This window comes from Mustela lutreola, chromosome X, assembly GCF_030435805.1.
Source record: "Mustela lutreola isolate mMusLut2 chromosome X, mMusLut2.pri, whole genome shotgun sequence".
Classification (NCBI taxonomy): Eukaryota; Metazoa; Chordata; class Mammalia; order Carnivora; family Mustelidae; genus Mustela; species Mustela lutreola.
The window spans coordinates 36986055-37010971 of record NC_081308.1 but is presented as its reverse complement, the minus strand read 5'-3'; the positions used below and the strand labels follow the sequence as shown (position 1 = coordinate 37010971).

Below are 24917 nucleotides of genomic sequence, written 5' to 3'. Positions count from 1 at the left end.
CCTCATTTGAAATAAGGAACGCAGAGTGGCTCTAAAAGCATCCGCCGCCGAGCACGGTCTGGAATGACAGCGTCTCCACCTCTCTTCTTGCTTTTCCCATTCATTAGGACCCTTTCCCAGCCTCTTTCCCGAGCAAAAACCGGGCAAGGCTTCCTGCGGTTACAAAAGAAGAGAGGGGAGCGGCCGGGGTTAGAGCCTCGCCGCAGAGAGCCAAGAACTTGCGTTCGGTCGTGGACCTTTTGTCCCAGGACCCCCTTCCGCAGCTCGGTCGCGGAGGGGACGACCCGACCTGCCCCGGCCTAAGCAGCTGCCGCCCGCGCGCCCCTCGGGCCAAGCCCCCCCAACCCCCGCCACCCCGCACCCTTTCTAGATCCCCGACGCCCGCCCGTTCGCCGTGACGTGGCCCGCGGCGCGCGCATGCGCCGCTCAGCCCGGTTCCCCGTCCCTTGGCCACCGCCTCCCGACGGGCTGGAGTGGGCGGGGCCTGTGGTTCTGGAAGCCGCGCGGCCGTAGGGGGAGGAGGGTGTGTGTGCGCGAGGCGGGTGCGCGGGGCTCGGGAGCTGGTCCGCGGCTGGGGCGGAGGAGGAGGAGTTGAAGGCGGCGGCCGCGACTCCCGCCCGCACAGACAGCCAGTCCCGCGAAGCCCCCTCCCACTCTCAGGCGGGCGGCGGCGGCGGCGGCGGCGGGAGGAGGAGAAGGAGGAGGGAGCGTCTCTGCCGCCGCCTCCTGGTCCCCAGCGCCGATCTGCCGCCGCCACCTCCCTCCGCGGCGATCCTCCCTCCATGGTCCTGCCGCGGCCCCCCTGGTAGCCTGAGCTGCCCCGCGCCGCGCCGCGCCGGAGCCAGCCTCGTCAGAGGGAGCGGTCGCGGCCTCGCGGCCCGCGCGGGCTGACGAGCGGAGAGCGCGGCGCCGCGCGGTCCCCGAGGATCCGCACGCCGGGCAGCGCGGCCCGAGCAGCGCGAGGAGCAGCGGGCGGGCGGGCGGCGCCGGGCCCGGGCCGCCCTCGCTCCTGCGCCCCGGCCCCGCCGCCCGCGCCGGGGCGGTCTCCCGCAGAGGAAGGCGCCGCAGTCTCCGGGCCTCGCAGCCCCACTCGAGCGTCCTCAGCACCGAGGACTCGCGGGTCCTGAGGGGAAGAGGCGAGCCAGGGGCCGGTCACTGAGCTCTTTGGCGCCCCCACCCCCGTTTTCGGAGCCCTCCACGCTGCGGCCGCTGTCCCCTCCGGACCATGGCCGACGACGACGTGCTGTTCGAGGATGTGTACGAGCTCTGCGAGGTGATCGGCAAGTGAGTTCCCACGCGAGGGAGCGGGAGTGTGGAAAAATGCATTTCAGTGATGCCCGGGTCCTCCCGCACCGGCACCCGCTCCGGGCCTGCCCCCTGCCCTCCCTTCCCCTCTGCCTCCCTCGTCCTCACCCGGGCGTATTTATAGACGTGTACCTGGACCTCCTGCTGGGCGGGGGTCCGGGGGGTTCTCAGCGATCCGTGGAAGCCACCGAGCCGAGGTCCGCCACCCCACGAGGCGTGGGGCCGGCCGAAATCCGCTGTCTGCATTTTATCTGACGGTTGCACAGGGACGTGGCAGACCCGATTTTATAGTTGTTTCCTGGGAACAGTTGGGGTTATTGTTACCTTGCGTGTACCACAGACCATTAACGAAAAGAGCAGCTTGCATTTCCTTTGCTTGCATGGAGCGATAGCGAGAGAACGTCCAGGGTTTTTAATTGTGGGGTGTGTGTCTATTGTGCAGGATATTAGAGAGATGCCTTTGTGTTCACCCCGTGCCCGGATTGGAGGGGGTCATTTTCAGACGGGGTGCGTTCAGTTTCAGCAAATTGCTCACCTGGTGTAGACCAGCGTGGAAAGAGTTGGGGGTATCCGAATTTTTAATGCCTCGTTATGCAATGACTGTTAAATCAGTGTTCAAGGCTTCCCTCGACTGTTGTTGGGATGGTGGTGGAGCCGTCTGCTTTGAGTCACCGGGCTGGTCTAGAATATAGAACTGACAGTCCAAATGCTCATCCTTTCATCTGTGTTGTGTAATTACACTAGGGAAAAGCAGGGAATCAGATTAATCACAGTGCTGATTGAGAATTAAATCTGCAGTTCCTCATCTAATTGTCCATTCCTTAAATCTGTTTTGAATAGTTTCCTTTTCATTCTTGTCAAACAGTATTCCAAGTGCACAATCCTGCTAATTTGCTTGTGAAGGAAAAGGCTGGCGATCTGAAGTTGATTTCCTAGTTCAGCGTGTATTCTGTGCCTTTAGAAGTTCAGGAGATAAGATTTAAGAGCAATTTTTGCTGCTTTATTAAGGATCGCTAGGTAGCTACCATTGAAATATTTTACCTCTTTTTGGAAGCCCTGCTTTATTGTCTATTTTAAGGTCTGCAGTTGGGAAATGAAACCAAGACCTTAGAGCAGTTGGCTGTATCCCTTTTAAGTTGTCTGCTGTACTGGATTTCAATTTGTTTAAGTGCTGATAACTCATTTTTTTTTTCTTCTGTGTTGAGGTATTACCGTGTTGCCTCTCATGGTGAAATTATGGGTAGACCTTGCTACACACTTTCCTCAGACCCAACTGATACAAGGACATGTTACTCCTTGCCCCTATTGTTACATGACCAGCTTGTCTACTAGAGGAAGGATATCCAGTGTGCCCTGTAAAGTGCTTTTGGAAGTGCTCTAGAGTAGTGCTTTCCAAAGATACAGAATGCAAGACGTATATGTAATTTTCTATACAAAAATCTTACATATGCAAATTTTGTAATGGCCACATTAAAAAAAATCAGAAGCAAATAGGTGCAATCAATTTTAATAAAATATTTTATTTAACCCACTAGATCCAAACTATTATTATTTCAACACATAATCAGGGCAGAAATTATTCATGAGATATTTTACATCCTTTCTTTTGTACTCAGTCTTTGAAATCCGGTGTGTATTCTACACTTACAGCACATCTTAATTCTGACACTAAGCTAAATTTTCAGCAGAAATACTTGATCTGTATTTAGGTTTCATAACATTTGCATTTGCAAAAGTAGCTTCACATACCCAAGTTTCCCCAAACATATCTAAAAGTTTTCTAATAACCTAATTGATATCTCTTTCTAAATTTAAATTTTGATGAAATAAAATTAAATAAAATTGAAAATTCAGTTTCTCAATTGGACTAGCCACATTTCAAGTGCTCCACAGCCATATGTGGATAGCAAGCACTGTTCTGTAGAGACAAACATGTTTAAAAAAAAATCTCTTTGGTTTCTTCATTCTTAGCACCCGGTAAAGGTAAATTAGGGTTTCCCAAAAGCTCCCAAATGATCGTGTGTGTGGGTGAATGATATTTGTTGTGTCTTAGTTATATTTGCTTTAAATGAGCCAGCAAAGTCATAATTGGAAAATGTGAAATTAAAATGTTAATTATATCATGATGACGGAATATAGCCATCTTTGGATCAATGTTAGTAACCAGTTCCGATTCCTTAAGGTCTTAAAGAGTGATGACATGATCTCTTTGGATATCAGAACAAAGTGGTCGGCATCACATTAGCACAATCAGTATTCTGCTGGCTTGTAATTGATAGAATGTTTTCAGGAAACACCTCTGGTAGAACTAAATTCATCTTTTCTGTTGCTTCAGAGCTGCATTAAGGAGGGAGAGCAGGCTGATTCAGAGGTGATAGGTACCCTATGGCTCCCTTAACTATTGTGAACGTGAAATCTCTTTCATACCCTACAAAATCTGACTTGGTCAGTGCCATTTATAATGTGTCATTTCGTGAAATAATGAATTCAGGGTAGCCTTCGTGGTAAAGAATGTAATGATAGTGTTCCTCACCCTGTGTAAAGGTTGAAGGTTTCTCCCGTAAATTGTCTCAGCATATATTGATCTGGAAATTGAAATTCACTTGAGATTTTCTTGCAGGGACCTTGACAGCATACATTTTAACTTAGCATTTGTTCAACTCTAGCTTTAAACAGAAAGGCCTTGAAGATGTTCACTTGTACTGGACACCCTTTTGTTGATTTCTATCCAAGTTCTCTAGAATTGTGATTTTCTTGTATACCACATTAGCATCACAAATTGTTTTTGACCCTTAGGTGTTAATAGGTTTAAATTTCCACTGAGGTACTTTAAGACAGATTTCAATTTTCAAGATCAATTGACTACCCACTCACTCCTCTACCTCACTGCTTATCAGCTCATTCACTCACCCACTGTCTGCAAGGGAATCATGTGCCTGATTCATTAGGAATATTGAAAGGATGCCATTTCTTGTTTTAAAAAAATTAAACTCTTTCCCCGCGTTTCTTATTTTTGAAAGTCTTACAAAAGATCTTTTGAATGCCCGTTGTTTCCATAACATTTTCCTGTGTAACGTCTTTCAAGTGACTGAAACAAATCTCCAATGATGGGACCTTATCCTAGTCCCAAAACTTCTCATCCTTGCAAATGTAGCAATTAGTGGGAAAGAAAGATTTTATGCAAATGCAGGAAATTGGCTCATTTTTATGCCATGATCATTTACTGTATCTTTTGCAAGTGTATAGCTTTAGAGGTAAGTGTAGAGTCAGTAATATTACATGAAGGCAATTTTAAGATGATTCATCCAAATTAAAACATAGAAATGCCTACCTTCATGGTACAGGAGTTTCTGTGAATGAGAATAGCAAAAAGCACACCGTTTTCATCTTGCATGAGCTGAATATTTGCCCTGGTATTTAGGATTCTTAGTAACCTGTAACTTCTGACTTTCCTGCTTTGGTAGGATGTATACTAAACTTGGAATGATGCAGCATGACCCCTGCTCAAGGATGACATGCAAGTTTGTGAGGCATGCTGAATTTGCTTGTACTTTGAGAGTACTTACCATATTTAATTACGGTTTCTTATTCATGAGTCCTGCCTAGTGAACAGGGAGCTTCTTGAGGACAAGGAACATATATACCTTTCTCCGTTAACTTAACTCAGGGTCTGCGACATAACCATTGCTCATTAGCTATGGGATGAATTGAGTAGTTTTAATAAAATCTCATTAAAAGGCAAAAAGCATGTTTATCAACCTCAGAGCAATTACTATCCCAAAAGGCTGTATTAGTCTGAAGCAATGGATCTCCACCTGGCTGCATATCAGAATCACCAGGGGAGCTTTTAAAAAAGATCAATGTCAGGGCCCTGTGTCAGCGCAATAAAATCAGAATCTCTGGGAGTGGGTCCTGGACACTGGCATTTTTTGAAAGCTCTCTAAGTAATTCTAATGTGTAGCTACGATTGAGTCATTGGTTTAAAACTTAGGTAATGTATGTAATATTTTGGGACTGGGTTTTCAGAGGCTTACAGGATTTGAAAAGTAGAACAAATGCTTTTTGGGTGGTATTGAAGCCAGGAGACCAAAATGTGGATTTTATCTCCTCTGTGCTATGTCTCTGAGCCCTTTGCGTCAGAATTTTGTTTCAGCCTGTGTTTGGCTTTGATTTCTTGGGTCTTTTAAGATTCGCATTGATTTATGATGCTCATCTAATGCTAACATGGTGACTGATGTTTGGAACAACACAGAACGAGGATTGCTTCAATAACTGTGGCTGTCCACTACAACAACTTAATTTAATATTAAGAGATTTATCAGTTTAGTATGGATTGTGTTTATACATATACTTTATTAAAAGAGTGTGGTTATTTTGCTTATATACTTCACGTCCACACTTGCAATTCTAGTAAAACCATTTACCAGAGAATTGAATTAAATGCAGGCTTTATATAAACACGGGATTAATCATTGGTAAAATATGTAATTTAACATGACAAAAATTCAGCTTTACTCTTTTTACTAATTACCATGGCTTGCACATATATTGATTGGCCCACTGATTTGGATTTCCAGTACCACAGAGGGCAACATTATAATATGTTGGAACATCTTTCTTGGAAATTTTATTTTATGTAGACATTGTAGGCAAATTAGTTTTTAGTGTCTGGAAAAGTGTGAGCCCGAAGGAACCAGGAATTTACTAGAAATGAATAGATGTTTTATGAGAGAAGTGTTTGATCAGAGTGACAGTTGTGTAGCAAGGCAGGAGAAACACAGTCACCAGCTAGCCCATTGGTGGCCCAGAAAGAGTCAAGCCAAGGGGGATTAGCTGCAGTTCCATGGAAGAGAAACCTGTTTCACATGGTGTAGATGCCTGCACGTGGCCAGCCTTTTTGGGAGTAGGTAAGCAGTGTTGATTCCTGATGACGGAGTTGGCTTCTGGGACCATTTTGGAGGGAATTGAGCTTTCCTGCGTGTGCGCACTTTCTCGGAGTCTCTTCATGCCTGCTTCTTACAGAATGCCTTAGGACTTGGAGTTTCTGAAGTGTCGTTTGCCTGTCTTCTTTATAAAGACTTCCTGTGACTCCCTTGCATTCTAAAACTGTGACCTGCTTCTGTGTCCTTGACATGTGCACTTCACAACCCCCCTGTTTTCTCCGTTTAATTTGCAACATTTCACCTGGCAAACTACCTCTCGTGCACCTTAAATGGTGTTCCTGATTATTGCCTTTAAATCGAAAAGTCTTTTACCGTTCCCAGTTGTAGTTCTACTCAACACATTAAAGAAGCAAGTATGCCTTCCTTTTTGAGACTGTTCTTGAATTACTGCATTTTTAAAAACATTTTCACATTTTAAATTTGCCAGAAGCACTGTTTAAAAGAACTTTGACATAAGATTGTTTAAAGGTAAAAACAAAAAATCTTTCATCATTTAATGCTTACTTCGTAAGGGGAGTTGACATTTCTGCCTTCTAATGTTAGGCACTTTACATATATTATCTCCTCTGATTATACCTGTTTTACAGAAAACACTGCGCTTCAGTGAGGGGTAACTTGCCCAAGATCACATGAAATTGCAACTGGTTCCGAAGTCCATTCATTCATTTCCTGCCAATTGCGGTAGTTAAATATGCTACATCGGGTTTCTTTAAAGCGAGGCCCATGCCTTCATTTTCAGAGTTTATTTACAACAATTTTTAATTGTTTGACGCTCTAGTTCTATTTTTCACTCCTTCATTGGAGGTTCCATACTACCTTCATTGTTTCACCCATTTTTCTTTTTGTCTTTCTTGTTAATGAGATAGCCGCGTTTGTTACTAAACTGATAAGCCTCTGCATTCTTTAGCAGTGGAAATATAGACTCTTGTCCATTCATCCAAAATACAATTTGTTTTGGAACTTTCTCTACACCTTTTACTGTCCAGGTTTTTCTTTTCCGTTCCCCTGCCCCAACAAACAGCATCGTTGATTAATGACTCCTAACTTGCCAAACCAGACGTGATGAGGTGTGGGAGATGGGTGTTTGTTGCGAGTAGGGTGGAGTGGTTTCCACTGGGTCGTTGCTCCTATATCCTGTGCTACAAATCCTGCAGTTGCTCTCCCTGACTCTGAAAACCACGTGTGGAACTGCAGCTGCGGAGCAATGAGCTTGTCAGATGGGGGCCAGCACGGCACACCTAAGTAGGCGAGTGAGTGAGTTACTGAACAGGTCCCTGACCCCCACCAACAAGCTGATGGCCGGTGCAGCTCTCGCATTTGGGGTTTTAGTTTTTAGTTGGCAACTGACAGTGCAGATTCTAAAACCACCAGATACAGCTCTGAATTCATGCTCCAGGGTTCAAGGTGTGACAGGACCCGCTCTCTTCTTTCTCTGCTGGGGCCACCCCCTGTCTGGGTATTCCTCTTTGAACTGAGTCCAATGTAATCACCCTTCTGGCCATTATGGAGCCAGAGTCAGTAAAGGGAGAGTCTCCCTTCATCCACACCAGGAAGATTTCATTTCTGGAGCTTGTTTGATTTAAAGGAAGTTAATACGCATTTGCAATGTTGAGAGTCAATAATTTTCTATTACTTTCTCTTCGTAAATTGACTCGTCTTTGTAAAATAAATTATAAAATTAATTTTAAATTCTAGAATGTCCAGAGGTATATGTGCCCCTCTCTCCATTCTCCCACGGTCCATAGCCCCATTCTCCAAGAGGTTACCATTGTCCAGCTCTGTACATCTTTCTGGAAGGTCTTTGTTTAAAAAACAGAATGGGATCATATTTGTACACTATGCTGAAATATTAATTTTCCATTGACAAACACTGTCTCTGATGACCTTTCCATATCCATCTACATCTCTGTCGAACTTTGTCTCTTCTTAAACTGCTGCCCAATATTCCATGGTATAGATTGATTATTGCAGCTTTGAGTTGAGTGCAAGCCATTTGTAAGTAGACAGACATCATTGGAAATGCTGAACTGGAGTTTGGGTGAGAGTTCTGGAATGACAGTGAAGGTTTGGAAAGTAAAACTGAGTGAATGAGTTCTTGACAGGTGACTGAGCTGGAGAGATGTGGTTTGCTGTGTAACTCACAGAGCTAGAAGAGTCAGAATGGCTGGATTTCACAGAAGTTTTAAAGTAGGGAGGATCAATAATGTAAAATGCCAGCACACTGTGATGGACTATCAAAAAAAAAGGCTTGTTTATAGTATAGAGGCAATTTAAAGCATCTTTCAAAATAAATATAATGTTAAATATCAATTCATGTTGTGACTGAAAAGCAAGGTTCTGTGCATGTTGGTAATACACTATTTCTCTGTGACTCCACCTCAACAGCAGCATATTTAGGGTAAAAAAAAAAAGAAGCTGATTTCTTTTTTGTTATGATTGTGTTTTGTAGATTCTGATGGCTGGCTTTTAGGTAACACCATTTGGTTTTCCTAAGATTAGGTATTTTTCATTCCTCAGCTTGGTTCATAACTTTCAATTAAATGGAAGCCTTCAATGAAATGACATGGTAAATTTTATATACTTTACATTTACTCTATGTTCTTGATATTAGTCAAACCATTCTTATTTTTTAAAATCCCTTCCCCACAGGGAACTGCACCCTTCCTTGTCTCAAGGTTTTGGGTCCCCATTGGATGAGTGTAGTTAATGTCTCTCTACCTCCCACTGTGCAACTAAATTTGTTCATTGGCTTTTTGTAGTTGTGCCATACCCATTCACAATAAGAAACGATTACTTTATTGCACTTAAGCCAATTTTTTGGTAAGTGTACATTATTTCATTTTAACACCTGTGTTCTATCACTGAACTGTTGCACGTTATTTTTTCCAATCTTATTTCTTTATTATTTTTTTAAAAGATGTTATTTATTTGACAGAGAGACACAGCAAGAGAGGGAACACAAGCAGGGGGAGTGGGAGAGGGAGAAGCAGGCTTCCCACCGAGCAGGGAGCCCAACACAGGGCTCAATCCAGGACCCTGAGATCATGACCTGAGCCAAAGGCAGATGCTTAATTGACTGAGCCACCCAGGCGCCCTTCTTATTTCTTTTAATACACATTTTTTTTTTTTTTTGCTTTGTTACCATTGTTTTGAATAATTGAATCGCTTATTTTGGAATGATGACTGTGTTCTCTTTCTGTCTGTCTCAGTGTAGTTTAATAATATCCAAACTCTACTATGTCGAGTCTGTATTTCAGGCTTTTTAATTGTAACCCTGAGTTTAGAATATCTTGGTGTATTTAAATCTAAAGTGGAAGTATAACTGCCTAGCTATATGCAGATTCTAATGTTTTATTAAAATACTCTTGATGTTATTAATGCAATTATGAGGTCTCTAGCCCTGCCAGGACATGCAGATTACCATTATACTGCTGCTATTTTATGGAATTTAATTTGTGTTTTTAGGAAACATCATAGATTTTCAGCCTTTCTGCTTACCCTTGGTATGTACTTTACCCCCAAACATATGGATTGACATTGTTTTATATCTTATGAGGCAGCCTCCTAAGATCAGATATGGTAGCCTTTGGGCACAGTGTGGCCATTTTCTTCTTATTTATAGAAAGAATGATGGCCACTTCACAAGCTATTTGCATGGATTAGTGATTGTAAAGTGCAGCATAAGTATTTTTTATTTCTAGAATGTCTCTGAGATACTCAAATTACTTTTGGCAGCTATGTAGATAAGTTTCAACAATTTCCAAATGTGCACTTTCTCAATGCTAAACACAGGCTCTATTACATAAATAATATGGTGAAATGAACATTCTTTCCTATCACATGGGTAAAATTGTTAGTGGTGTTAACAGTTCCTTCATTTGTTCATTTATGAGTGCAATTCTAGCTGTGTGGCCCTAGACAACTTAGTTAACCTCTCTGAGTCTCAGTTTCTTTACCTGCAAAATGAGGGTGATACTATACGCCTTGCAGGATTGTTGTGAGGATTGAATAATGTGATCTGTGTAAAATGACTAAAGATAGTTGTTATTTTAATTGCCATTATCGATTTTTTTATGTTTTTAATTTCTTTTTAAATGAACTCTACTACCAACATTGGGCTCAAACTCATGACCCTGAGATCAAGTGTTGTGTGCTCCACTGACTGAATCAGCTAGGTGCCCTGTTACTCACCAAATGCTTGAGTTCTCTGGCCTCAAGGAGCTCTCTGTCAATGGGAGAAGTTGAAAAGTGGCTCATATCTCAACTAACTAGACATTAAGTCCTGTTAAAGCCAGGGTTGTATCTGACATGTTCAGCTAGTATCCTTCGCACAACTGACACACAGTAAGTATCCAGTTGTTGAAAGAGTGAGTGTTAAATGAGCAATCCAGAGACTGTGACCACCTAGCCATAAAAGGAAGTTGGGGAAATTTTTACAGAGGAGGTCAGGCTTGAATGATTTGTTAGTCTTCTTCTTGGGTAACTCATGTCATCTTTTTATGCCTGTTTCCTCATTAAGAAATCAGAGTAGAGGAATACAGGTCAGGAAAATTAAAGAACTCTTATGAAATTTTAAAAATGTTTATATTATTTTTTAAAATAATGAACTTTATTTTTTTGAGCAATTTTGGGTTCACAGCTCCTATTTTAGTTTAGTGACACAGACAACCTACATAAGAAATTTGAACAATAAGCATAAAATTAAATGTTTTAGGGATAACAGTAGGAATTTTTTTCTCTTTTTTTGGTTCTTGAATTCTATGGCTTGAGTGTTATATTAGTATTATATGCTGGACACAGTGTTAAATTGTTTATATTTTTCTAATTTAACCTTGGCTACCAGCCTTCCCTTTGAGGCAATCATCCCTTCCCCTTTAACCGATGAGGAAACTAAGCAGGAGGGTGATCAGTAACTTGCCCTGGGCAAAGTGTCAATAGTAATAAGCGGCAACATGGGGATTCATACCTGGGTATTTATGACCCATCTAAGCACTTGCTCTTCAGTACTGTTTTACTGCTTGTCATTTAGTATACCAGAGACTGGTTGTCTTTTAAAGGCTAGTCCTAAATATAAGACTCTAACATTCTGATTTTAGATGTTTCAGCAGGTTCATAGAACACATTTTTTTTGGTACCAGCTTTATTGAGATGTAATTCACATACCATACAATTCGCCAATGTAAAGCGTACATTTTAGTGGGATTTAGTATATTCACGGAGTTGTGAAACCATCACCATGAGAAATTTCCAAACATTTTTATCACCCGCAAAAGAAACCCAGTATACGTTAGCTCCCAACCCCATCTTTCCCTATCCCTAAGTAACAACTGGTCTACTTTCTAGCTCTACAGATGTGCCTGTTCTGGACATTGCATGTAAATGAAATCATACCACATGTGGTCTTTTTGTGACTACTTCTTTGGGCATAATGTTTTCAAAGTTCATCCATGTTGTCGATGTATCAGCATTTCATCTTTAAGACCCAGTAATACTCCATCGTGTGGATATACCAATTTTGTTGATCCATTATCAACTGATGGGCCATTTGGGTGCTTTTTATCCATTGGCTATCATAAATAATCCTGCTGTGGACATTGACCTACAAGTTTTTGTGTGGGCATATATTTTTATTTCTCTTGGGTATATATGTAGGAGTAGAATTGCTGGGTCAAATGCTAACTCTGTGCTTAACATTTTGAGGCACTGCCAGACTATTTCCCAAAGCTGTTGCACCATTTTACATTCCCACCAGCAGTGTATGAGGGTTAGAATGCTTTTTAATCAGGTGAGCACTATCAGAGCTTGCTGGTAGAGTCTGTTCAATACTCTGTAACATAAATAAAAGTAAATTTTATGGGTTATTGGTTAACCTTTTATCTCACAGACCTATTTATACTGATTTCCATCAATTTTAGATGTTGTAGACCAAGGGTTGGCAAACTGTCTGTAAACTACTAGATAGTAAATATTTTGGGCTTTGTGAGCCCTACAGCAGATGTCACAGCTACTCAACTCTACCATTGTAGCGTGAAGACAACCATATGAAAACAAATGAGTGTGGCTGTGTTCCAATAAAACTTTATTTATAAAAATAGGTGGTTAGATTTAGCTCTCAGGCTGTAATTTGCTGATCCTGTTGTAGATTAAAAATGAAACTGGAGCTTACTATCCAGTTCCTTTTCTTATTTACAATCAAGATTGGGATATTCTGTCAGTGGTCTGAATAGCCCCATAATGAGCAGGTTGTTTCGGAAAAAATGTATACATGGAAGCTGGTTCACTGAACTGTTTTCACTGTTACATGGGGAAATGCTATACATTTAGTTTTTTGTGGGTTTTAAATTTGTTTTTATTACAATTTTTTTTTTACTGCTTTTGGATTTTTTTTTCAATCCTCGGAAGGGAAAAAAAACCCATCAAAATTCTTTTAAGATTGTTTCACCAGAAGCAATATAAATGTAGAGTTCCTAAAAGAAATTCTTTCTTTCATGCTTGCCTATTGCCTGTAGAGTGGATGAAAATAGAAATGAGAATGTACTAAAAATTTTCAGATATCAAAGGTTATTTAAAATACTAGCTTTAATAAAGTTAGGGGGAAAATCACTAGCTAAATCTCCATCCCTAATTTGAGAGTTGTGATGTGCCATCTATGTATATTTTATGACTTCTCAAAGAGCCCCTGATAGAGTCACTGTTTAATTAGGGTGTGAGTATGCGTGCATGCATGTGTGTTGTAAACAAAACCTTTTCAGGTTCTATTATGTGTTTGAAATTCATTTTACTCAATATATATTGTGGTAATAGACCTACAATACGTAGAGTGCTTTGTGGCTTTAAAAAACTGTCATTGCGGGGCACCTGGGTGGCTCAGTGGATTAAAGCCTCTACCTTCAACTCAGGTCGTGATCTCAGGATTCTGGGATGGAGCCCTGCAACGGGCTCTCTGCTCAGCGGGGAGCCTGCTTCCTCCTCTTTCTCTGCCTGCCTCTCTGCCTACTTGTGATCTCTCTCTTTGTCAAATAAATAAATAAAAATCTTTTTTAAAAAAACCTGTCATTGCCTCTTAGGTACATCAGAAAGATAGTATTCTTTGTGCTTAGAGCTTTTGTAATTTGTTTGCAAGACTGTTACAGATTGTAATTTTGCAGTGTTGTGAAAAGCTCCAAAGACTGTTAAGAGAGGGAATTTTGTATCACAGCTTTTGTCTTTGCGTTTGGGCATTTGACAGTTGAATTAATTGTTCAAATTGTGAAATTTTAGAAAGGAGACAAGGAAAATCTCAGAATATGTATTTAGGAAATAGCCATATGAAGGATTTGTGAATATTATAGTGTTCTTTTATGTAACTTCCCCACATTTTATTATGGCAGCAGTGTCCACATTTTAACAGTGAGCAAAATGAGGTAGGACGATCCTAAAGTTGGCAGTCTCTGACACAGTTGGCCACTGACTCTAAATTCCCTAAATTTACAGAGTGGCATTTCATCCACAAGGTCACATTACATTGTCAGGCGGAAGAATGATCATGTTGGAATCTGTTTAGATCACTTACTTTGATGAAAATACTTCTCTAGGTTGGCTTCAGAGGACGGTAGAAGGCACCCTTTCCTCTTATAATTCATGAACAGTACTATTTATATTGCACTTTTTTAGGTTTGAAGTTTTTGCTGACTTCCATCTGAGCCATTATCTCAAAAGCAGAATGGTCTACTTTTATTTATATAGAATATTTACTGATCGTCTTAGGTTTAATAACATCTTAACTGGATATCTGTCCTGGCAGTAATATATGGCATTGAATTTGAAATGATCTTTTTAATAAATATTTTTTTCTTTAATTTAGTCACTTGTAAAATAATTAGATACTTGTAAAACAAACAAGAAGGTGTTTTCACTGAGAACTTTCTTTAATTATGTTTCATATAAATTTAAAAAAATTGTTACTGGAGTATTCGGATCACAGGTTAGAGTGAGAATGTAATTATCTCACATTATAATCAACTTACATAAAACTTTTAAAAGAGTGCTAATAGGAATGGAAAAAACCTCTACTGACCATATGCACTGTGGGTTATTCTTCTTTCTTCCCTTCTTTTTAAAAAACATTTACCTCTTATAATGGATGTGAAACTGATTTGTGTAAATATCTATTCAAATGAATACATTTTCATTATTATCACTGCAGAAAGAGCCTGGGTATCTAGAGAGGGAGATTCTAGGCTTGCTACTCTACTTTTTGGATTATCTCCATTAATAGTATTTCTCCCATTGCCAAGTATTTCTGTTGTACTGCTGGAAAGGTTCACCATACTTCCATAATCTATGACCCACTCACACTAAAGGTCGATGCTTAAAATTGCCATCTGATTAAAGTTCAGGCTTCTTGGTTAGACTTGGTGGGAGTGGCTTCAGAACTAGACCCATGAATGTGAATATAGACTTGAAGATGTTACTAGAATGAGGTTTTTCCTCATGAAGACATATTCATAGACATAGTCCTGCAAAGACATATGAAAGTTGGATTTGATCAATGTGGCTTAGAACTTACCAAGAAAAATAGTATTTTAATGATTTTTTTAAAATAATGGTGACAGATCACCACTTCGTTTGTTTTCCTCAGTTTCCTCGTCTTGTAAAAGAAAGATAGTAAATGCTGTATTATCTATCTCCTTAGATTCTTAGGATAAAATGACACAATTCTTTAAAATTCTTAAGCTGTCTTACATATTTTGATTTTTTTTAAGATTTAATTTATTTATTTGACAGAGAGAGAGAGAGAGAGACCACAAGTAGGCTGAGAGGCAGGTGGGGTGGGGGAGCAGACTCCCCGCTGAGCAGAGAGCCTGATGTGGGTCTCAATCCCAGGACCCTAAGATCATGACCTGAGCCGAAGGCAGAGGCTTAACCAACTGAGCCACCCAGGCACCCCCATATTTTGATTTTATTGAGATGAAGCACTTCTTAGCAATGGGTTGCGTTGAATTTTCTTTGATTTTGCAAGAATGGCTTACCTTTGTCTTTAATACTTGTTGTATTTGGTTTTATTTCTAGAACTTAACACTTTTCAACTCTTTATAGGACTTAGAACATGCTATGTGAAAGTGTTGGGTAAGAGACTTGAGGATGAATTATGTGTATTTTACTGGTGGGACAATGTTTACACTGAAGGGAAAAAAAAAAACCCTGACTAGTATGTTTCTCCTTTGTTCTCTTTGTATTATTTAATTTTGTTTGAGCTTTGAAGTTTGGAACTTACTACAAGTAACAAATTTCTGTAACCAATCAGATGGGAACTGTGGCAGCTACTTAAAATATTGAACTTCTTGTTTAGTAGTAAGGTCTAGAGCAGTGGCTCTCAAAGTGTGGACCTTATTCTGACCAGCTGCAGCAGTATTACGTGGAAACTTGTTAGAAATGCGGATTCTCAGGTCCTCGGCCTGCCTTACAGATCAGAAACAAGGTGGGGTGGAGCACAGCAATCTGTTTTAACAGCCCTCCAGGGGGTCCTGAGGTACATTAATGTTAGGGAACCACTGATTTGGAACTCCGCATCAGGGTCTAGTAAACTATGGTGCCTGGGCCAAATTGGACCACTCTCTGTTTTTATAGTTTTTTAGGAATACAGCCATGCCCATTCATTTAAATATTGTCTATAGCTGTTTTCACACTACATGTAAGGGCAGAGGTAAGTAATTGCGGCAGTGACCACATGGCCCACAAACCCCAAAATTTTTACTTTCTGGTCCTTCACACAAAAAAGTTTGCTGATCCTTGCTTGAGTTGAAGCCTTGGTACAGTTTTCTTGCCCGTTATACAAAACTGCAAATTTCTGAAATCTGTAGGTAAAACACCAATTTTTTTTGTTGCCATTACACCTGATGCTCTTATTTCTGTAAACCCCTTCTTCTCTCTGATAGCAAACTGTAATTTAGTGGCTAGAGACCTGTGAATGAAAATACACAACTGTGTCCTTTCCTTTTATGTTTGCTAACGGCGGTAGCCTGTTTAACATTTCTGTGACATTTCCTCACTGATTCTGCTCTGATATGTTCTTGGTTCTTCCTGTACTCTGGTGTAGCCTGACTTAATTATCTTTTATAGTCTTCATTTTTCCCAGGTCTTACTGTCTTTTAACTTCATCAAGTGAAAATCTACCTTGTGGCTGCTGAGTTTAGGAATTCTTGGGAGCCATTTGGTGTACTCTGAGCCATGGAAGTAGTGCCATCCCATGTGGAAATGTTTTATCCTTGGCCTGGAGTGCTGTGGTCATTGGTACTTCACAAAGATGTTCATGAGCACATAAATACTGAATAATGTGGGTAATCCTAGAATGTTCACCAGACAAGGTTCTGTTAGCCTTCCCATACCAAGGATGGCTATTTCTATGCTTAGTTGAAATATCATCCTCTTTTGTTCTTGCTCTCTGCCTTTAAGGGAATTGGTGGCCAGTGTCATATGAAATACTGGAACCGAATTTTAATTTTGTTCTTATTAATGCACTTGGAATCTTTCACTCTGCGCACTCCACTGAAAGCAGTATAATAGCTTCTGAAAAGCCTTCTTGGGATGCCTGGGTGGCTCAGTCCATTAAGTGACTGCCTTTGACTCAGATCATGCCCTGGAGTCCCAGGATGGAGTCCCACATCAGCCTCCTTGCTCAGGAGGGAGTCTGCTTCTCCCTCTGTCCCTACCCCCTCATGCTCCCTCATTCTCTCTCTCAAATAAATAAATAAATAAATAAAATCTTAAAAAAAAAAAAAAAAAGAAACAAAACGAAAAGCCTTCTCACCATCTGCATTCACTCTAGTAGCAAAAGCGAGGAAAGTATTGCTTTTGCAACTGTGAGTCCATGGTGGTTTGAAGTTAAGAAACATGACTTGGCCATATGATCCCAAGCTGTGTCACTGATGAGTTTGTTTGGTCCATGATTTCTTTTGGCATATTCGGGTGGAATACTTTGGTCGGGTAAGACACAGGAGATAGTGAGCTTAAAACTGGAAACGATTGAATGAGACCTTTTATTTAGGCTTTCCCAATCAACTTAATTCATACTTTTTGCCATGCTGACTCATCCCAGAGGCGAGGTACAATGAGATAGGGTCAGGCAAAGGCCAGCCCTCAGTGTGGTTACTTAGGTCTATTGCCAAAAGCAGCCCATCTACAGGAGAACTTGAGCTTTACCGTTCTGTACAATACAGTATGGACGTGCATTGTTTCCAAAATTAAATTGTTATTTTTATACCAAAGAATAAAATGAGAACTTTTAAAAAGAGAGTAATGTTCTGCAGCCTTATTGCCCCAGTCAGGACAATAGCCACCCACACGAATCATCTGAACAACCTCATCATTTATGTTTTATCTACCTGAAACAGGGGTCAGAGGTGGGTGGTGATGAAAGCTTGGGAAATCACTCTCTAGGCAGGAGAAATGCTCTCGTGACTCTTGCTGGTTGGCCTCCCCTCATGTGCATAGGAGTTTCGGACAGCCCTGTGGAACTGGAGGTAAGCTTTAATCTCTTTATTTCTTGGCAGCTGGCCGTGCTTGGGAGCTGGGTGCTGCTTTCCTAGAAGCAACTCTTATAGATGAGTTCTGCCAAATGCACGGATTTTGAGCCATTTTAAAGGCTATAATGTTCAGACTCAGAATTTCTTAGTAGGCAGAGAGTGCCATTTAAGGGTTCTTATGCCACTGGGATAAGGTTCATTATGAAATAGACATTGCAGCAGGGCCTCCATGTGACATAAACTTATCGGAGCTTGTGTATTTTTAAAACCATATATTTCTTTAATATATATTTTAAGCTTCATTAGGTCAGGATGCATGGCTGTCATAGTCATTGCTGTATCTCTGTACCTAGGACAGCATCTGGCTGTCCATGGTAACACAGTCAGTGTTGCATAGTTATTGAACCAATTCAAAGAGGAGGAAGTAGCTGAACACATTGGAAAAGATATAAGTTGGCTCATTATGCACACAGTCAGGAATTCATATTTTCATTTAGTGCTAATATTTTGCTGCTTCAAAAACCATCTCATTCTCAGACCATCCCTCGGCGGTAGATTAGTGGATACAGAATTGTACATAGGTGCTGCGCATGAGGGTGGAATCCTGAATAACACTTAGCTTCCCTGGTTGAGATCTAGAAGATCATGGCCATAATTAACTGGATTGAGAAAACTTTCTAAGTCTTACCTGATCTGTCCAAAACTGCTTCCTCATTTGTAAAATGGAGACAGTAGAATTTACCTGATGGGATTGTTCTAAGGATTGAATGAAAAAGTGGGTATAAAGGCACAGTTCCTAGCCCTTCAGAAGTGCTCATAGACACCAGTTGCTTTCGTCATCAACAGTGAGTTTTGAGAGCTTCCTAAGTGCCAGGCTCTGTGCCAGGTGTCCCCTCCTCCCAAGTTTTGCACCAGCTTCCCTTTCCTGGGTTCCATCTGGGAGAGTCATGAAGCTGGGATAGAGCTTCAGTCACCTAGCCAGCCCCTCCTTACCTTGAACAAAGTTAAGCGACCAACTGTCAAATCCCACCATCTGCCTAATACTTTAGCTACTAGCCAGATGTGCAAATTTAAAGTTACTTAAAATTAAATAAAATTTAAAGTCCATTGACTATTTTCCTAAAGATTTATAAATGGCTAATACAACACATTGAAAAGGTTGTCAACATCATTAGTTGTTAGGGAAGTACAAATCAAAACCACAGTGAGATACCACTTCACACACACCAGGATGGCCATAATTGAAAAGAGGGATAATAACAAATGTTAGCAAGGATGTGGAGAAATTGTATCTCTTTATACATTGCTGGTGGGAATGTAATGTGGCACAACCTACTGTGTAAAACACTTTAGCAGTTCCTCAGAAAGTTATAGTTTCCATACAACCCAGCAGTTCTACTCCTGGATATACACCAGGAGAACTGAAAACGTATGTTCACACAAAAACTTGTACATCAGTGTTCACAGCAGCATTGTTCTCAGTAGCCAAAAGGTGGAAACAATGGAAATTTCCATTTTCTGATGAACAGAGAAACAAAATGGGGTAGTTGTGGGCAGTGGAATATTACTCAGCCAGAAAAGAAATGAGGTACTGGTACCTGCTTCCACAAGGCTGAACCTCAGAAACGTCATGTCAAGTGAAAGAAGCCAGACAGAAAAGACCACATTTATATGAAATGTCCAGGGGGTGGGGTGTAATTGCTAAGGGTATGGGTTTTCTTTCTGAGATTACTTATAAATTCTGGAATTAGATAGTGCTTACTGATCAAGACACCTGTTCGTAAATATACTGAAAAAACACTGAATTGTATACTTTAAAAGGGTGAACTTGATGGTACATCTCAATGAAGATGTTCTTTTTTAAAACTTCGTTCCTTAGCTGTACCAGCCACATTTCAAGTCGTCAATAGCTACATGTTGCTAGTGGCTACAGAGTGGATGGTGCAGACTTAGAACATTTCCATCATTACAAGAAAGTTCTGTTAGAAAGTGATGATCTAGAGGAACCGAGTTTCTCTGTTGGGACCAAAAGAAAGGCCCCAGGGGTGGGGTAGGGGCAGGAAGGAAAAAGCAGAGGCTGAAAATCACAGAGAGAATGGAATAGAAGGCAGATTATGTGGATTATGCTCTGGAGAAATGTTACTTTTGGGCAGTTTTACTCTTAGTTTCTTTCTGCCTGTTCCACTGGGCAGCCCCCAAAGTATTTTCATTTAATTCTCAAATCCACGAAGGAGGTACTGTTGTTTTCACTTTGTACAAATGAATTAATGGGGGCTTTACTGAGTTTAAGAGATTTGCATAGCTAGTGAGGGCCCAGCCAAGTCTCTTCCCTAGGTTGGGTTACTTCACATGTACTTTCCTTCTGTGCTATATTGTTGCCGTCTCCTTATGGAATTTGTTATTTTCTTGCCACCCATCCTCCGCCCCTACTTTGTTGCCAGCCCAACAGAGAGCTGTTCACAGTACCTTAAATGCACAGTGCTTTTTCTGCCTTGGCAGAAGCGGGTCTGTTAGCCAGCCCTCCCGTTGTCCACCTGCCCTCACCGAACACTACGGTGTCTCTCTGCTCCGCTCCCCTCAAGGTGCTGCTGAACTAAACCTTCCTTTGTGAAGCTTTCCTACCCTTCCAGTCTGAAGCCTTTTTCTGCTAAAGTTTCCGTAGTTAAGTTCTAAATAGTCCCAAAGTTAAAAGATATTTATCCACTAAGGGAACAATTATGTCATGCAGTGTTGGGGGCTGCTGTCTCACACCTGGGTGAAACTGTGGGGTGGATTCTTGTGTTGATCCTGTGAGACACTGAGCCCTATTTGTAGCTGCTCTGTTGGTGGCTGTAACAGGGAAGGAAGTGGTCTTCTTGTCCAGGCCCTTGAATTCAATCTATATACATTACCTTCTCCTTTCCACTCCCAAAGGTCTACCCTCTCCATCCTCACTGCTACAGTACTTGTCAAGCACCTCTTACAGCTTTCTGCTTAGGCTCTTTGAACTCGATAAAAGCCTGCCGTGTTTTCGTATTTTTCTATCTGCAAAACTCTTGATGCTAAAAAAAAGATACCTGATTGAATTCCGGAGCTCTTTCCAAGGCTTTGCCTGGATTCTGAGGTCATCTTGTTTTGACCTTATGCTGACCTCAGTTTATTTTCTGGTTTTGGTAGAGCATATCCTCCAGTGGCATCTGGAGAAAGATTGAATGGGAAATAATTTTTGAGACTGTATATAACATGCTAAATAAGGTCCTACGTCAGCATTCCCAGAAACCCATGAATATATTGACTTAACATGGTAAGAAGGACTTTGCAGATGTCATCAAGTTAAGGATTTTGAGGTGGGGAGATTATCCAGGGGAGCCCCATGGAAATAAGTGTCTTTATAAGAGGGAGGCAGGCAGCTCAGAGTCAATAGGAGGAGACAAGAGAACAGAACTAACAGGGGCCAGGAGGCCTGTGTGTCTCAGTAAGTAAAGCGTCTGCCTTCAGCTCAGGTCATGAATCCGGGGTGATGCGCTTTGAAGATGGAGAAAGGGGCCACGAGCCAAGGAATACAGGCAGCCTCTAGAAGCCAGAAAGGGCAAGGAATCAGATTCTCCCTGATGCCTCCAGAAAGAATGTGGCCGACCCCTTGATTTTAGACTACCAACCTCCAGAACTGGAAGAGAAAAAAAATCTGTTCCTTCAAACCACTAAGTTTGTAGTAATTTTTTACAACAGCAATAGGAAACTGTGAACACACCATGTATGGAAATGTCGGTATTGTGTCGGTATTGAGAGTTTATGTAGACATAATTTATGTAGCTATTAAGATAGAATTCCAGGTTGGAAATAATTTGCTCTCAGCTTTGAAGGCATTGCTACATTGTTCTCTGTAAAGTTGTTTATCTTTTGCGACTTTTTTTTTTTCCATTTTACCCTCTACCTGCTTTTTAGGCTTTATCCCAGGGTTCTCAAAATACCATGCTATAGACTTTAGTATGGATGCTCTTGTATTCAGTTTATGGGACACTTCATAGGCCTACCGATTTGAAGATTCATTTTCTTCAGTTGTGGAAAATTAGATTTTTTTTTTTAAATAATGCTTTCTATTTTTTTTTTTTCTTTTAGAACTCTTATTTCTTAGATTTTTGGCCCTCCGTTCTCTCTCATATTTAGCATGTATTCTCCTCTTGTTTTACTTTCTGGAAGTTCCCTTCAACTTATTTTCCGGTTCTGTAATTCATTTCTGACAGCTGTATCCCCCCCCACCCCCGCTGGTTGACTTTTGTTTCTTGGGTGCTAGATCTAATGTCTTCAGAGAGGAAGATAATTGTGTTGGCCTTTTCTTTCCCCTGTATTGTCTGTTTTTTCCATTTCTTTTTCCCTTGCTCAGTCTTGTGCCTGTCTTTCATGTTACATGTATTGGGAACCGTGTTCATGAGTGGGGCTTGTTGATTCCTGGGTTTGGGTCTGGTGTGTCTGGGGGGAAAACCTGGGCATTTATGGGGAACTCCATATCTATTCTGTTTTCTACAGCCAGTTTTTCTATATAGGACTCCTTGAATCTTTTATGAGAGGGAAATTGGTGGTAATAAACTCACCTCTAGAATTGAGAAGCCCAGCCTGCAAAAAGCTGGCTTTATCACCATCAGCCATAAAGACTGATTTCCTCCTTGTTTTTCAGTAAGGCATCCTGTTTCTGTTCTCGGTTATGACTGGAGCTCCTAAGCTCAGGAATACTTTGGTTCAGTCTTGCCTGAGAGTTTAAGTATTCTGTGTTTGGGGGTGGATGGAGGCAGTTGCTTGCCCTCCTGCCCTGGCAGACGAGAAAACCAAGAGTCTTATTCTTTTAAAGGAATTTTCAGCCGCCCCCCCCTTTATTTTTTAGTCATTTTTTTTTAAAGACTCCAAACCCAGCATGGGGCTTGAACTCACAACTCTGAAATCCCATCACATGCTCCACTGACTAACCTAGCCAGGCGCCCCAAGCTGCCCCTCCCCCACCTTTAAAAAAATTTCTGTTTCCTTTAAATGTCCCTGGAAACTGCAGTTCTTGGGCTTCTTTACCTTCTGCTTTTTCCAGGGTGCTCAGGAGTGAACTAGCTCACTGTGCTTCAATTTAGATTTTCCTACTGCAGGTGCTTGGCAGAAAGAAGAAAGCTACAACCAGGCTAGTACCTCTTTTCCAAGTGTTTTTATTCCTAATTTTGTGGTTGTCCCTCTTTTGATGCTTTTTTTTTTAATTTTTTTTTATTTGACAGAGAGAAATCACAAGTAGATGAAGAGGCAGGCAGAGAGAGAGAGAGAAGCAGGCTCCCTGCTGAGCAGAAAGCCCGATGCGGGACTCGATCCCAGGACCCTGAGATCATGACCTGAGCCGAAGGCAGCGGCTTAACCCACTGAGCCACCCAGGCCCCCCGGTTGTCCCTCTTTTGCTGTCAGGTTCTCTTTCTTGTAAATTCATACCGTCTCTAATCCCACTCATGGTCTCTTAGAGGGAGGTAGATAAATGCTTATATTCAATCAGCTGTGTTTAATCAAAAGCCCCTCCCTCCCCTGAAATCTTTTCCCCCAACTTGGATTTCTAATTACTACTTCGACATCTGCTTCTACCCTTAGAATATGAGCTTCTCAAAGGCAGGAACCAGGGTTTTTATATCTCCAGCACTTGCATAATGTCTGCCATGTAGTAGGCTTATTAAATGAATGAACTTTGAATGTGTGCCCCAATCCACACATTCAAAGTTCAGGCAGTTTACAAGTCTGCCTTGGCTTTTACTTTCTGCTTGTGCAGAAACTTAAAATCAGCGAAATCTTTCTGGTAGATAAGTTGGGAAGCTCTCCTCTTTCCTTGATCCTTATTCCTTCACAATTCCTCACTTGCATCCAGCCTTGCAGCACAGGAATAATCTGTCAGAGCTTTAAGCCCCTTCTGGCTGTCTGGTTCCCCAGGTCTCCCCTTTCGCACGTTTGGCTGAAGTCTTGTTTGCCGCAACCAGTACTGCAGGCTTAGGCAGCTGTGATATTTGTTCGCTAATGATCCCTATTGTTTTTGACAAAGCTGCATGTGTGGGGCTTTCCCTTGGAGCTCCAAATCAGGTCAGCTCCCTTTAATGGCAACTCCCTTTAATGCCACCGAATTGTAATGGGAATGGAAGCAGCCCCAAGTTAGGATGCCACAGATGCTCTCTGTTGTATCTAGGATTGTTCATGTGTGAGCCCCTCATTCTGCCCCTAGAAGTCCTGCCCCCCACCTTAGATTCTCCGTGTATTTTTATATCATTTGTAGTTTGATAGCTTTCACTTAGAAGTACTTCAGTCCTTGATACAATTTATTATAAGTAATTTCTGATGGCTGTGTATCATCTCGTTTGGATGTTTCATAATTTATTTGATATTTCCCCTGTTGTTGGGCTTCAGAAAATTCTTGCCATTTTTTATAAACTTTTTATGTTTGGGCAATTAACCTATTATCCTTGTCTTTCAAATATTTTTCAAGTTCACCTTTTGATTCTGTTCCTGATGAGTGTGAATATGGAGAAACTGAAATCCTACAGAAGCAGCCTCTTCAGTGTAATTAGATCTTTTAGCTGGACTGTTTAAGGGGAAGGGGTAGCCCAAAAAAGGTAACAATGTGTCTTAAACATTAAAGCTTCAGAATACACACTAAGCAGCTAATGCTTTTGTATTCACCTGCCCTTTCTAATTGATTAGACATATATATATATATATATATATGTGTGTGTGTGTGTGTGTGTGTGTGTATGTATATGTAGAATATTTATAATTTACATCTTACCCAAAATGCATCATCCGTGATTTCCAGTTCTGGTCTCTTTTTTTTTTTTAAAGATTTTTTCTTTATTTATCTGACAGAGATCACAAGTAGGCAGAGAGGCAGGCAGAGAGAGAGGAGGAAGCAGGCTACCTGCAGAGCAGAAAGCCCGATGTGGGGCTCGATCCCAGGACCCTGGGATCATGACCTGAGCCGAAGGCAGAGGCTTAACCCACTGAGCCACCCAGGTGCCCCTCCAGTTCTGGTCTCTTTAAGGGGGAGTGTTACCTTAATGAACTGCAGTCTAGGCAGGATCCTTTCAGGTAATTGACCTGGCCCTCTGCTCCCTGCCTTCCCCCCACCCCCCTCCCCCAGTCTTTTGCAGGTTTGTCAGCCACACTTAACTAACATCACCTTTAT

At 41.4% G+C, this 24917-nt stretch overlaps 1 protein-coding gene and 1 pseudogene across 13 annotated transcripts in view; both read left to right on the top strand.

Moving 5' to 3' along the window:
* The first annotated feature begins 1000 nt into the window (after positions 1 to 1000).
* CASK (calcium/calmodulin dependent serine protein kinase) overlaps positions 1001 to 24917 on the top strand; it is a 358718-nt gene continuing 334801 nt past the window's right edge. For 3 of the 13 annotated variants that reach the window (XM_059158577.1, XM_059158574.1, XM_059158576.1), the window contains exon 1: positions 1005 to 1284. In XM_059158577.1, the coding sequence (XP_059014560.1) occupies positions 1226 to 1284 (59 nt within the window). In that variant the 5' untranslated portion in view covers positions 1005 to 1225. Of the gene's footprint in view, positions 1285 to 24917 lie in introns of all 13 variants that reach the window. The other 10 variants (XM_059158573.1, XM_059158569.1, XM_059158571.1 and 7 more) reach the window with 6 other exon arrangements.
* On the top strand, positions 4755 to 4850 carry LOC131822381 (U6 spliceosomal RNA; annotated as a pseudogene).